At 34.4% G+C, this 15,773-nt stretch overlaps 2 protein-coding genes across 2 annotated transcripts; one reads left to right on the top strand and one right to left on the bottom strand.

Annotated features, from left to right (window-relative positions):
- The first annotated feature begins 1,081 nt into the window (after positions 1 to 1,081).
- LOC146998594 (histone H3-like) lies at positions 1,082 to 1,630 on the top strand. The gene is made up of 2 exons (XM_085810228.1): positions 1,082 to 1,088; positions 1,224 to 1,630. Exons 1-2 carry the CDS (start codon positions 1,082 to 1,084, stop codon positions 1,628 to 1,630), a joined length of 414 nt encoding a protein of 137 aa, XP_085666354.1.
- Positions 1,631 to 2,188: 558 nt separating this feature from the next.
- On the bottom strand, positions 2,189 to 2,642 carry LOC118179573 (histone H2A). The gene has a single exon (XM_035348750.2). The coding sequence runs from the start codon at positions 2,606 to 2,608 to the stop codon at positions 2,234 to 2,236; it is 375 nt and encodes a 124-aa protein (XP_035204641.2). The 5' UTR covers positions 2,609 to 2,642; the 3' UTR covers positions 2,189 to 2,233.
- Between the last annotated feature and the right edge of the window lie 13,131 nt (positions 2,643 to 15,773).

Here is a 15,773-nt window from a genome sequence, read left to right as displayed (position 1 = left end):
CACTGATGGCCGCGAGAATTTGATGGTGCTCATCCGTAGTATTTATCATAACGTGAGGGACGTTGCTCAAGCTATTAGTAGGAGTAGGTTTTTCAGTATTATCAGCAGTGTTCGTATCCATGTTTTCTTCCCTTGCTAGAGCATTAAATTGGTTGCTTAACTCCGGCTGCAGGGCAGGTTCAGGGCTCTTGAGGCGTGCAATCTTCTTCGGCGTAGGGAACTCGTTTTCCTTAACAGCATCCGTAGGCTCGCAGGGTTCTTCAATGTTAGGGAGGCGAAGAACAGGAAACGGTTTTTTTCGTTTTCGAAATAGACACGCTTCTGGGTGGTCTATACTTGAAAGATAAGTTTCACATTTTCCTTGGATTGAGGTAATATCTTCCTTGAATTTGTTGCGAATATTAAGTTTCCGCAAGTCCGGATTCCACCAATTTTAAGTGGTCTGGATTGAGCTTCTTGATCAGGGGAATTGCAACATTCAAGTGGTCACGTGCTTCTTCAATAAGAGGAATAGCTTGAATGGCGGCTTCGTAGTCCATTGTATCTCGGATATTGAAAGTACGACAGAGTGGCAGCAATAGCTCACTTCCGTATTTAGTACCATTAGAGAGTGTAAGCTTGGGAGGGAAAGTAATTATTCCATTTTCGGATATTTGCACTCTTGATTCTGGTCGTTTCACCTCTTCTAAGAAGAATCGAATAACTTGCTTCATCGCGTGATCGCTTTGAGGGTTAGCTTGCAGTTTGCATAAGAGATCTGCTAGTTCAGCTTGTATCCGTGCTTTTTGAACTTCTTTGGTAGTTTCTCGATATTTTTGTCGTAAGTAAGATATAGTTCTAACCGTTCCGTAGGAACGGGTACATCAGAGATTCCGTTAGCCTTTAGCAGTTTGGATGATTTGCCTAAGCTCATCCAGTTGACAATTACGGGTATCGTAAAGCGTACGAAAGTAGGCATTATCGCCCTTGCGTAGGAAAACTAAGAAGTAGGGATTCTCCTCAACGGTTTCTTCGGACATCTCGCTCACAGTTTTGCACAGAAATGAATCAAATTTCTGAGTTACTTTAATGTTATACAATAATGCTAGGTGGCGCTTAGAAATCTTTCGTCTGCAATAGGTCTCCTTAGTCACGTGATTGGAAACAAAATTGATAAAAAGGCCAGGTCTAAATTTCGCGGGCACATTTTCTCGTTTTAACGAAATCGTGACTTGTCGATATAGCTCGTACTAAGCAGACTGCAAGGAAAAGTACCGGAGGTAAAGCTCCTAGGAAGCAGCTGGCCACCATAGCTGCACGTAAAAGCGCACCAGCAACCGGAGGTGTTAAAAAACCTCATCGTTACAGACCAGGTACTGCTGCTTTGAGAGAAATTTGTCGTTATCAGAAATCAACGGAATTGTTTATTCGAAAATTGCCTTTCCAGCGCTTAGTTAGAGAAATTGCTCAAGATTTTAAGACCGATCTCCGATTTCAGAGCTCAGCAGTTATGGCTCTTCAGGAAGCCAGCGAAGCTTACCTCGTAGGATTGTTCGAAGATACTACCTTGTGCGCTATTCACGCCAAGAGAGTCACCATCATGCCCAAAGACATTCAGCTGGCCCGTCGTATTCGAGGAGAGAGAGCTTAAAATCATAATTTGTTAAAAGTAAACAAAAAAAGGCCCTTTTCAGGGCCATACAAATAATTTAATAAGATTCAATATATTTGCTATCATGTATTTCGTCTTTTTTTGTACATTAATTTTTTTACTTTACATCTACATTTATTATCATCCTTTTAAATAAAGATCTATTGTGATAGCAATTATTCCATCTAATTAAATTATTTGTAATTTCTGAAAAGGGGCTTAAAACACCGAACTGTGCGTTGCAATAACTTACGAAAGTTAAGAATCGAACGACTTTTCAGTACAAATGTATACATCAAGATGGCGCCACTTCTCAGATGCGCTTTAAACTCCCTTCACATATAGTTTCGCACAAAAGTTTAATATTAGCCTTTCTTTCTGAGTCCCATGAGTTAATGTTTTATAATGTACATGAAAATTTATACGAATATGTCCTGGGAGCACATCTTTGTGCGAATTTTGAATTAAATATCTATATGGAAAAGATTTATTTACCAACGTATGCTGCAATTTTCAGTATAAGCAATTAAGCATTCTCTTCCTCGTACATTTTCTGGCCCTTAAAAGGGCCTTTTTTTTTGGTAGCGTTAGGGGAAGTAGGAATTATGCTTTCTTTTCGGTTTTTTGGGGAAGTAGAACAGCCTGGATATTGGGTAGAACTCCACCTTGTGCAATTGTGACGCCAGAGAGTAATTTATTCAACTCCTCGTCGTTTCTGATGACCAGCTGCAGATGTCTTGGAATTATTCTGGTCTTCTTGTTATCTCTAGCAGCATTACCAGCCAACTCAAGAACCTCAGCTGCCAAATATTCTAAAACTGCAGCAAGATACACTGGAGCTCCAACACCAACTCTTTCTGCATAATTTCCCTTTCGCAGAAGACGATGGATACGACCTACAGGAAACTGAAGACCAGCACGACTGGACCGAGTCTTGCTCTTCCCCTTAACTTTGCCACCTTTTCCACGACCAGACATGATGATATTATTTTGTGGAGTATACGAAATGATGACTGCCGACGGTCCTGGACAGACATTTTTATCAACTCTGTACTTATTATGTCTGGCCAATCAGATCCCGAGTTTTGAATCCGAATAGAATCGTAGCCTCGCAATATTTGTTACGTACTCATAGTTGAAACATCAATTGTCATTCCTCTTGTTTCTTCTCTAAATTATTTAAACCTGTTATATCAAATTCTACTGTACTGAGTAAAAGCATTTCATGACCAAGTATTCATAATTACAGAATATTATTCTTATTAAAATTATCTTATGTATATTAAACATTAAACAAAAATACTTCTTATTCTGATAAATGGATGAGAAATACCTGGTGATAAATTTAATTTTACTGTTTATTCCTTCTCTTTCAACTGGCGAAATGCTTCATTATACAAACTTCTGGCATATAGTTTCACTGTATATATGCACTCCTATTGTGAGTACACAAGTAGAGTGAGTAACTACTTGTGTATACGAAAAAAAATTCAAAATATGCTCATGATTGTAGATATACTTACCGTAAAAAAAAAGAAGAGTTAAATATATGAATGTATAAAAGGTACACGGTACATGCACATGCATACACGGTAATTCAACATTTCTTCGCCAGAATAGATAAGCACAAGTGCTGTAGAAAAATCTGCAAGAATGAATATATTGTGAACCAAGAACTCCTTTATTCCAAATGAGCGTTCTATCCAGGTTGCATCCAAGCTACCCGAAGCGAAATCTACCTATTAGCCAGTCAGGGGAACTCCTCACTGGCGCCCGAAGATCTCAGCCACTTCAAACCCTTGTCAGTTACAACCAAATCCCTAAAGAAGCTGTAAGTGCTGTACATACCGAAAACGTAGTTGGTTACGTAGTTGGTTTCGTGACATTTTTAAGTTATTGAGCTGTAGAAAAGAAAACATAATGCAATCTTCTTTTTTTTTTTTTTTTTGTTTTCCATCTTTTTCAATTGCCTATAGTTTTTTCTTTGCTCTGAGGTAGTTTGGCAGAATTCGTTTATATGAAATCACTTAATTTTATTTCTTAGTTAATTTATTGAACTCTATTTTGCGGGACAGTGAAGTAGTATTCATTGAATAAATATTGTTAAGTTTCTGATGTGTGTGTACACTGATTAATTGACTGAACTCGGTAGTTCTTAAATTCATATCACACACGCCTAGTATTCGCGCATTTAGCTGCTGAAAAATTATCAGTAAAGACGCAAAGTAAGTAATTTAGAACTAAATGTTCACAAAGATCAGATACTGAAATTAATAATTCTTAAATTTTAAATAATACTGTCAATGCAATAGCGAATTTCAGAAATGTTAAAACAATAACTTTTCAGACAAGCAATACCCCTACTTAGTAGAAGAAATGCTTGCTGCAGCAGATCTGCATATATATATTTAAATTCTGTAAACATAAATAACTATCCAAGTAGGTTGATCTAGGTATGGCTGTCTTTCATTGAAAATACTTAGTTACATAAATGCGAAAAAAAAAAAACGACAAAGTTTTATACATTTTATTTCTACACTAAATCAAGTCACACATAATATAACACAGAATCCAAACACATTGAAGTAATGCACTGCAACCATCAATCTCTGTTGCCATTTAGTGAGGAAATACAACTGTTGCCACTTTGACTGTCTATAAATAGCTATTGAAATACAATATCCCTCAATATCTGTTTGAGGGTGGCAATGGGAAAGATCCAATAGAATTCATTCCTCAAAACAATGCTATTGTGCTGAAGTGACCCCTCAGCTGATAAAGTGGTCAGATCAGGTCAGACAGGTGTAGCAAGATGGTGCATGTTTGATGGTGAATGTGATGTTTGATGTTTTAATTCCCCCAAATGTAGGATATTGAACTAAAGAATATAGTTTTTATTGGAAGGTAAGTTCATTCAAGATTATATTTTTGATTTGTAATAAGTAATATGAATATTAATAGCTGTCTGTAAGTAATATGAATATTTTTATGATGAAAGCAATTTGCCAAACAATTTTTTCCTTCTTAGTGTTCATTGTTTATGTTTTGCCTAACCAGGTTTTTCGTATGAAATGTCTTGTAATTTTTTTTCTTTCCTGTTGTGTAAATGTTTATTGTTTATAATAATAATTGTTTTAGAAAAAATAATATCCCATAATTCTAAATGCTTGGTGAAGTCTTCCTCTTAATATAGTGCATCTTCATGTGAATACTTTACTGCGTACGTGCTATGTATTTGTATTTCATTTAATCAAATATTTGTTTATGTTAAAAATATTTATTTGATGTCATCTTTATTTGTATACTTTGTATTTACGATGTATATGAAAACCCTGAATACTTTACTATGTGACCTATTTGTATGTTGTTAAAATATGTATTTTTACTATAGGTAGCGGTTTTATTTTCGTTGTTTCTGGTATGAAATGTTGTCAAAATATGTATTTTTAATCAATAAAAATGTTTAAATATGTTTTTTTTTATGAAAAACTGAGTATCAGGCAGTGTATCAGAAATGTCACATTTGTATTAAGTTGTAGAATCAATGAAAAACTGAGAAAACGACTGTATTTTCTAATGCGATAGCGAAGGGAATGAAAAGTTTTGAAGTCGATGAGGAAACGAATGTATTTTCTAATGCGACAAGCAAGTCCATAAATTATAAATGTGGCAACGAAGGAAATGATAAGTTCTGAAACTGACGGAAATACTGCTAGTATTAAAATTTCTTTATTTTAATTTTTATAATTATTATTATTTGTATATTTATATATTTCTTATTTGTTTACTTATTTATCCATTTATTTAAATTTTATTATCTTTCCTTTCTCTCCTTAAATTCCGAACATATACCTCATATAAGTTTTCCTATCTGGTGTTACAAATGCATTAGCCCTAAGGGGTGAAAACTCAGGAAGGCTTTTTACCCAACACTGTATCTGTGCAAATTCTTATAATACTATAATTAATTTTCTACTTATTTATTATTTTATTATTCGAATTTAAAAACTATAGACACTTACTATAGCACGATATTCCTCCTAGGAGTCTTATTTATATAACATTTTAAAATACATCTTCGTATAATACACCCTTAACAAAATAAAAATTTTTCACACTTCTATTCAAATTTCAATATCATCATCCGTCAACGAGGTCAGTTCACGGAAGGTTCTGCCTCCGATCAGTTGCTTAAGCTCCACCCACTTCGTTGCTTATTACTTACCAACTAATGCAAATATGATCAGGTGTGGCTTTCCTTGTAGGAAATACCTTTTGTCAGGGTTACTATACCTTTCTTAAAGTTTAATTTGCCATTGTATCAGTTAATAATATCAATTAATATTTAATCTCTGGACTTCCAAATATTAGGGTGGGCGTAACCCACATTTCTTTCTTTTTCCAAACCATCTCTCTCTAGACTTCCCTCATCACAGTTCGAACGGCTTTCTCCAGATGCTTGTTCTAAATTTTGCTTTGATCTTAGTACATAGGTGCCTTCTGGTTTCGCCTCTTTAGGCGGAGAGTATCTCCCATGTTTTTTATTTAACACAGGCCCTATGATATAAGATAGGATAAGAAAAAAAAAAAAAAAAAAGGGAAGGAGAGGAGGGGGAAGAAAAAAAAAAGAAGGAATAAATAAGTGAATGGGGGGAGAAATATATATATAATTTTACCTTCTTTCGGCATGTCTTTACACTGGGATTGACCACAATACTATCATGGGAAGCATCTCCACAGAGAACCCGGAAAATGTAAACATCGCCAACTTTGGCGAAAATAGCTCAAACCTGGTAACCTATTGGATTCATCGTATTCGCTTGTTTGAAAGTTGCAACCATTCCTCTTGCGTTCATTTTGTTGAATTATCACTATTGTTGTTCGCATTTGGAGAGTTATATTCTTCTTCTCTTATTTATTATTATTTTTTCTGATTTTCCACTTTATCTTTCTGTTTTTTTTTTTTTTTTTTTTTTTTTTTTCCTTTTCTTTTTTAACAACGAATGGATAGAAAAATTTTCGGTATAATTAAAGAAGTTTTCGTCGATAGATGCCGGTTCACGGCTCCAGTTTTTATGGCGTAAAATTGTTTACAAGATATTATATCGTTAATGCTTTTCTTAAAATTACCTTTCCGAGGATGGCAGGTGTGACATAAATAGCTGATTAAATTGAAATTAAAAATATTGATTATCCAAGATGACAGAGCAGTTTGATGCATCTCATTGTCATCAAAATTAGCACACCACTGCTGGTATAAGGAATACAGTTCAAATTAGCCTTGAAAAATAATAAAATGTATAAAGTTCTAGTATTGTTAACAATCCTACTGAAGAAAATTAGTTTACTGTTGAAGGTTATAAATTGTGAAATATATTATGAAAAATACAGCTTTATTTTCGTATATCACGTTTAACCGGTTAGTTTTACATCTACTTGCTTTTATCTGGGAATTTTACTACCATATGCCTAATATTTTGTTTTGTTTGCAAATTTGAATTTACATACACTAAAAATCACGTTTACGGCTCGGCTCATCCCTTGGCGAGTAAAAATTGCAACGGCGCCAACGGGTTCTCTGCAGATGAAAACCCCTATCTTGCTCAATATTTGGCCCACTAATATATACATTACACTATTACATGTTTTCATGCCCCTTTGATTTCAAATTCTTTTCTCTTTTTGTAACTATATATATATATATATATATATATAAAATTCTGTCACTTTATAAATTTTCTAGGACTTTCTACTCCTAAACTATTTTTACATCCACATCCTTTGGAAACAAAATCCTAAATCTTTACAAATAAACATCTCATACATACAATTTTCTCTTACAATACACACAATTTTCTCTTACAATACACACTATATTCTAACTTATAAATCTAAAACTTACTTCCATCACTGCACTACCCTTTTAACCTATGTGACCTTCTTACAAAACATTTTACTAAGAAGTCTCCTTTCAAAAATTTTCATACATATTTCATACGCCAAAAAGGAAGACCCTTAACTATTTCTATATTTCCACATGCCCGCCGGACCTAATTCGGCCTAGTTTCTCGGTTTTATATCCGTGCTGCTATAGGTAACGTGCTCCTCCACTTGCCAAGACCTCATCTTTTCATAAAACACGGTCCAGACAATTAAAAATCAGATTTGCAATAGTATTAACGTTTCTTTATTATTTTATCATCTAACTTAATTATTTAACTTAAACTGTTTAATTATTAAAATTTAAATTAATATTCTAATCTTTAAAATCTAACTCCCCCATATGCTACTCAAAACACTTTTATATATGTATTTTTGATTCCAGCAAACTGCACAAATGTACAAGCTTGCATATCTTCAGTCATCATCTGCAATCAGGTAATTCAGATTAATCCTGTCTCTATTTTTATTTCTTCTCCCCTTTTTAATCCACTTTTCCTCGCTTGCCATCCCTTTAACTATCTTAAAACTTCTCCGTCTTTTCTACAGTTAACTTTCTTCACGGTTCTTTCCGCTTCAAAAGTTGCTCCTATTCTTCTCTCGCCACGGGCGGTAGGAGAACTTTTTCGCCTCTTCAATCCTTTTCCCCCCTTCTTTTCGTTCCACCATCCCTTGCTCCGAGCTTTAGTCGCAAGACTCTCTCCCCCCCCCAGCCCATCCCCAAGGCATTAGCAATTACTGCGGTTTTCCGTATTACCTAATTTACCTTTCCCAAGCCCTGGAAAATTAAGTTTCCCGGCTGATCTTTCCGATTCCATTAATGCAATGCATTCAGGAATTCGCCTTCAATCATCACCTCTCTCTCTTTCAATCTGGTAAAACAGGTTGAAAGAAGAAAGAATCTTTTCGTCCTTAGAGTGGACTCCTAATTCACTTCTTTCCCCGTAAACCCTTAATGGTTTCCTTCATTACCCTTTAGCCAGTGCTTATTCTTAATCACTTCAGTTTTCTTAACGAAGTTGTGGAGGTAATTGCATTAAGTTGCAAAGGTACTCCGGAAAATATCGCCTTGGGCCTTGGGCCAAAAAGGAAAAAAAAAAGGGGGATTTTTTTTTTTTTTTTTTTTTTTTTTTTGTTGATGCATTAGCTGACATGTTAGAATATGGAAAAAATTGCTAATATATATATATATATATCCTTTTTAAATTCTTATGATCGTTTATTTATTTATTTATTTATATAATTATTTATTTTTCTTCCCCTTTCTCTCCTTAAATTCCTACCTGATATAAGTTTTCTTATCTGGTGTTGCAAAAGTATTAGCCCTATAGGGCAGATACTCTGAATTGCTTCATACCTGATGTTAAGTCCCTCTGAAGCCAGATGGCGCTGCCATCGTTACTGTTTACAAAAAGAATGTTAATTACTTTGGAGTTGGCTTCAGTGGCGAAGCAGAGAGTGATTGTGGGAGCCTGAGCGTCTCTCAAAAATTAGTATAATAAAGATAAAGATATGTTACAAAGTAGTTTGTAAATTAGTTTAATTGAGAGTTACAGTCCACTTAAAAATCGCCGGACCATTTGAGTGGTCCAGTAGAGCCGCAGAGATATTAGAAAAGTAAATAATCTAGTGTAAAACAGTGAGTTTGCCATTTGTTTCTATGGGATTTGCGTTTGTGGATTATAGCCAGTTGCTGAAAGAAAGGGGTAAGTAAAAAACCCTTGAAACTCTATTCATTATTAACTGTTGCATTTAGTAAATTCTGAATTAAGTTTGTGTGACAATTTGTTATTGATAAGTGAAGCGAAAATGGCTACGAAACTGAAAGATGTTCTCACTAAAAAGAGAACTCAAAAAACTATCTTATCGAAGTTGCAAAAGAAACTTTGTGAGCCAGATTTAAGTGTTAGTGATTTAGAATTGTTAAAAACTAAATTTAACAATCTGCAAAATGAATTTGATATTATTTTTGATTCTATTACCAATTTAAGTAGTGAAGAAAATATCGAAAAAATCTTCAGTGAGCAAGATGAAATCAATAGTAGTATTATTGATATAGAATTTGAAATAAATTATAGATTGCCGAACGTTGTTAAAGAAAATAAAGTAGAAAATGCAGTAATTTCTGAAAATACTGTTGTGCGTTTACCTAAGATTTCGTTACCGACATTTTCAGGAGAAATGCATTCTTGGCTTTCCTTTAAGGACATTTTTAAAGCGAGTATTGATCAAAACCCAAATTTATCAGATACTGTAAAATTGCAGTATTTAAAATCAGCACTGAAAGGAGATGCTTTTAGAATTATCCAAACGATAGCTATAACGGATAATAATTATAAGTTAACGTGGTCTCTCCTTGAAGAAAGATACTCGAATCCTAGAGAACAAGTGTATGCTCATCTTAAAAGATTTATTAGTATCCCCGTTATTCAAAACGAGTCAGCTTCTGCGATTCTAAATTTAATTGATGTTACAAGTGAAGTTGTAAGATCGTTAGAATGTTTAGAACAAAAGTTAGATGGGGTTTCATCCGCTATATTTGCCTTTATTCTTAGCCAGAAACTTGATCAGAATACTAAGTTATGGTGGGAAAGGAATTTAAAGAAAGAAAAAATACCGAACATTACAGAGTTATTAAAATTTCTAAAGGATCACGCGAAGACATTAAACGCTTCTAGAATTCCAGTAATGTCTAAATCAAAAGCTTCAGTAAGTCAATCAAAGGTTTCTTCAATGGTTTCATGTGTGACTGAAAAACGTGCTTTAATTTGTAAACTGTGTAATGTGGATCATAAATTATTTAAGTGCCCTAAATTTCAAAAATTCAGCTTAAAGGATAGAGTCGAGTATGTTAAAAAGCACAACTTATGTTTCTGCTGTTTTGGAAATCATGGAGTGAGAAATTGCCCTTCAAATTACTCTTGCAGGCTATGCAGAAAAAAGCACAATTCGTTACTGTGTTATGAGCGAGAAAAAGTTTCGATTTCCCAAAATAGAGAGAGTTGCGAAATCGCCTCTCTGTCGGATCAAAAGTCAGACGCCAGTTCGTCTACGGAAGTAGCGAAACTGAACCCTCACGCAAAGCCATTTATAAATAAGGATAGCGAGTGTTTTATGACAGCTAATGTAAATAAAAATTGTAATGCAGTTAATAGAGTCCTACTATCGACAGCGATTGTTTATATTAAGGGAAATGGAAGAGAAATATTTCCAGCCAGAACTTTGCTTGACAGTGGAAATATGATTCATCTTTGTTCATCGGAATTAGCTGAGAAGCTTTATTTGCAAAGAGAAAATGTAAACGTATCAGTAGGATGTTTATCTGGGATTTCAACAACGGTGAAGTAAAAAATAAGTGTGGTTATTTTTAATTTGAGGAAACACATACAGTCGTAAACTAGATTTTTTCGTAATTCCGAAAATTACTCATTTAATGCCTTCTAGACAAATTGAAGTCTGTAATATTGAGATTCCACAAGGAGTTACGTTAGCTGATCCAGACTTTCACAAACCGGGTAAAATTCAGTTACTTTTAGGATCTGAAATATTTTTCGATTTGATAAGATCCGGGAAAATTTATGTACCAAATACAAATTTAGTGTTACAAAACTCAGCATTTGGGTATTTGGTAAGCGGTAGCATTGAAGATTTACCACATGAGAAACAATTAATGCATTGTGCGTTAATTTATGACAATGTCGAAGCACAGTTGAAGAGGTTTTTTGATTTGGAATCAATTGGTATCAGAGATGATCCCAATTCTTACGATGAAGATAAAGCATTAGAGATATTTAACAAAACTGTTAGTTTCAAAGATGGTCGTTATATTGTCAGTCTGCCTTGGAAGAAACGTTGGAAACATTTAGGCGACAATTTTGGTGTCGCAGAAAAAAGAATAAAAATCCTGATGAGAAAAATGCAGCATAATAATACATTATACCTAAAATATAGAGAAACTTTAGAAGAGTACCTAAATCAAGGGATAATAGAAAGAGTATTAGATTCTACGAAACCAGTAAACAAGCCAGTTTTTTATATGCCGCATCAGGCAGTTGATAGAGAAGAAAGCATTGCAACAAAAATGCGTATTGTATTTGATGCGAGCTCACATGAAATAGGTAGTCTGTCCCTAAATGGTTGAGGTATTAATCTGAATCAAAATATATTTCACTTGCTGATATATTTTCGACTTAATAGAGTTGCAATCTTAGGAGATATCGAGAAGGCATTTTTACAGATCGTGTTAGCTGAAAAAGATTGAGATGCAGTTAGATTTTTATTTGTTAAGAATATTGATACACCTTTGCAGAATACCGACGATCAGCTAGAAGTGTATAGATTTACGCGTGTGCTCTTTGGTGTTAATTCCAGTCCTTTTTTGTTAGCGGCAACTATAAAGCTGCATATCCAAAAGTACAGAAATGTGTATCCCGATACCTTTCAAATTCTTGATACATGTATGTATGTTGATGATCTTGTTACAGGAGCAGATGATGTATCACAAGCCTTAAAAACTTCAAGGGAAGCAAAGGAAATTATGCGTGGAGCTGGGATGAATCTACGCAAATGGGTGACGAATGATTATCATTTAGCTAAAAAATGGGAAGAAGAAAATTTTGATATTCATCCCCTAAGCTCAAATGAAAAGATACTGAAGGTATTAGGAATTCAATGGAACATTCAGGAAGATAGTTTGAGTATAGAGACTTCTTGTTTGACGAAAATTTCGAGGAGAAAGAAAAGTACCAAACGCTTCATCCTCCAAACAGCTGGAAAAATATATGATCCTCTTGGACTCATCACACCATTCACTGTTAGAATAAAACTTTTACTACAAAAGCTATGGTTACGTAAATTACCATGGGATGAAGAGCTTCCTTCTGGTTTGAACAACGAGTGGTCTCAGTGGTGTAGCGAGCTTTCGGAACTTAGTAACATTAGTGTTCCAAGATTTGCTTTGGATTCATGTGATGAAAATATAGAGATCCATGTTTTTTTCTGACGCAAGTCAAAAGTTGTATGGTGCAGCCGTTTACGTAAATGTACAGAATCAAGAAAAAATTTCTGTGAATTTGCTGGCTTCCAAGAGCAGAGTTTCACCTGTCAAAAAGTTTCCTTGCCTCGACTTCAATTGCTGGGTGCACTGATTGCTGCAAGATTGGGAACGGAAGTTAAAAAAGTTTAGATCGTAAAGGTTCATCTAATATCTTTTTTTGGAGTGATTCTAAAGTTACACTGTATTGGATCAAAGGATCAAGCAGGAGATGGAAGACTTTCGTTCAAAATCGCGTCGACGAGTTTCAGAAGTTGACTAATCCAGATTCATGGTTTTATTGTTCAACCAAAGACAATCCAGCCGATCTTCTAACGCGTGGAGTTAGTGCCTCTTCTCTAGTGAACAATTCTAAGTGGTTGACTTGTGCAGAATTTTTTACAGAGCCGCATCTTCCCTACAAGTGCTTACAACCAATAGTTCCAAAGGTTGAGAACCTAACACCAAATGAAAGGGAGTCATTTGGGCAAGAAAGCAAAAGTTCTAGTGACATTAATGACATTTCTGAGTGAACTATGTTGATTGACATGAACTCTAACGTTTTAGACGAACTCTTGAATATTAGTAACAATTATTATAGAATAATTAATGTTCTTTTTTATATTTTTAGGGTTATTTGTAATTGCAGGAAAGGTGAATCAAGAAAGGTAGGCCCTCTTCAACTAGAGGAGGTAAGAATAGCTGAGGAAATGCTTATTAAGCATGAGCAGAAGGTTCTATTTTGTAAAAAGGACATGACAGGTAACTTAAAAAATTTACATCCCTTTGTTGATCGTAAAGGAATAATTCGCGTTGGTGGCCGTCTTGAAAAAGCTTCTTTACCATTTTCTCAGAAATATCCTGCAAACCTACCAAAAAATTCTAAGCTAAGTAAGATTTATTTTTCTAGTGTGCACAGAAGATTATTGCATGTTGGCCCCCAAGGATTATTGAATGCAGTACGTTTAAAATTTTGGCCATTAGGTGGTAGAGATTTGGCGCGAAAAACAGTACATCTTTGTGTGACATGCTTTAAATGCAAACCGATTTTGTCTTCACAGATTATGGGCAATTTGCCATACGAGAGAGTTAATAGATCACCCCCATTTAGTGTTTCAGGTTTGGATCTATGCGGTCCCTTTTATGTGACTTACAAGCATCAGAGAAAGGGCGTGCTAAATAAAATTTACATTTGTGTATGTATATGTTTTGTGACACGAGCTATTCATCTTGAGCCTTTGTCAGATTTAACTTCTAGTGCTTTAATTGCCACTCTTAAGCGTTTCATGGCCAGACGTGGCAAATGTGCGAAAATATTCACTGATAATGCCCCTAATTTTGTAGGAGCAAATTCTCTGTTGAAGAAATTTTACAATGTAATTAGTTTTCCTGATAAAACTTTGGCCTCATATTTCACGTCCGAAAGAATAGACTGGAACTTTATGCCTCCCAAGTCCCCTCATTTCGGAGGGCTATGGGAAGCTGGTGTAAAGTCCGTAAAGTATCATTTAAAGAGAACGATAGGAAATTTGCGTTTTACATATGAGGAGTTTGAAACCATAATTGTGCAGGTAGAAGGAATACAAAATTCGAGACCTCTTACACCTATTTCCGATGATTTTGATTGTTATGACGTTATGACCCCAGGTCATTTTTTAATAGGGAGATCAATACAGACGATTCCGGAGCCAATGATAATAAACGTAAATGAAAATCGGTTAAGCCGGTGGCAGAGAACAACGAAAGTAGTTCAAATTATTTGGAAGAAATGGTCAAATGACTATTTAGGAACTCTGCAGCAGAGAAACAAATGGATGATAGAGAAGGACAATATTTCTGTTGGTACTATGGTACTCGTCAAGGAGGATTATCTGCCAATTTGCAAATGGATATTAGGTCGGGTTATTAAAGTCTATCATGGATCTGACAATAAAGTAAGAACGGTTAAAATCAAAACAAAATCAGGAGAATTAAAAAGAGCGATAACAAAGATCGCCGTTCTTCCGATAGAAAACTGAAATGATATTTTTGCATATGTATTGTATTGTTATAGTATTGTAATAGCTGTAGTTATATTAATAGTATATTATGTTGTTTATAAGTATATTAACTTTGTTAAGAATGTTTGTATAATTTCTTGAAATTTTGTAATTTCAATCCGGGGGAGTGCTAAGTTCCTCTGAAGCCAGATGGCGCTGCCATCGTTACTGTTTACAAAAAGAATGTTAATTACTTTGGAGTTGGCTTCAATGGCGAAGCAGAGAGTGATTGTGGGAGCCTGAGCGTCTCTCAAAAATTAGTATAATAAAGATAAAGATATGTTACAAAGTAGTTTGTAAATTAGTTTAATTGAGAGTTACAGTCCACTTAAAAATCGCCGGACCACCTGACATTGCCTCTTTGCAAATTTTTATATTATTATTATTATTTATTTACCTATTCTCTATCTTACTATTCTGTTTTAAAAATTATAGGCACTTATTATAAGATGATATTCTTCGTAGGAGTCTTATCTAAATAACTGTCATAATACATCTTCATGAAATACACTTAAAAAAAAATTTCACACATCTATTCAAATTTTAAATATCATCATACTTTATTTTTAATAAATTCTAATAGTAAATTCTTACCCTCCTGCGTACTGTAATATCTTGTTATTTAATAAATAAATATAATTATTGTTGAAGTGGCAACGCCATATTTGTATTAAACCGTTACTCAGCAACGAGAGATATTCTTTTAAAAAAAGGATTAGTATTCTGAAGATTTTAACAGTTAGGAGTAGTATTAAAATTTTGCCACTTAAGAATTGTATAAAGTTTGTCTATCACCGAGAACTAGAAATAAAATTTATGTTCTACTAAGAAGATTGTCTGTTTTGTAAATTACTGCAAAATACATTACAGTCTTAATAAATTGGAGGTTCCACCGAGATACTGGAAATTAGGAGTGCAATTATCAATTTTGATGGTGCTGGTCTAATCCCAGAAATTTACTGAATTTTTTAGAACAAGTTTGCTAATACCAATTGCCAAGTTTTTTTTATTTCAAGGAGAAATGGATGTAAGAAGTCTTCCGTTATAAAGCCAGATTTGAAGCGGATCATTCAAAGGTTATCTTCTGTGCTTCTGTAACTTGCGTCCGAGCAAAAACTGTCAAAAATAGGAT

This window comes from Stegodyphus dumicola, chromosome 2 (genome assembly GCF_044657685.1).
Source record: "Stegodyphus dumicola isolate Sdum_Otavi_A_Nest chromosome 2, ASM4465768v1".
Lineage (NCBI taxonomy): Eukaryota > Metazoa > Arthropoda > Arachnida > Araneae > Eresidae > Stegodyphus > Stegodyphus dumicola.
This window is presented reverse-complemented; position numbering and strand designations above follow the sequence as displayed.

Bases quoted from the DNA above. Each gene is read 5' to 3' on its own strand.
- LOC118179573 (XM_035348750.2), bottom strand. From the start codon at position 2,608: ATGTCTGGTCGTGGAAAAGGTGGCAAAGTTAAGGGGAAGAGCAAGACT.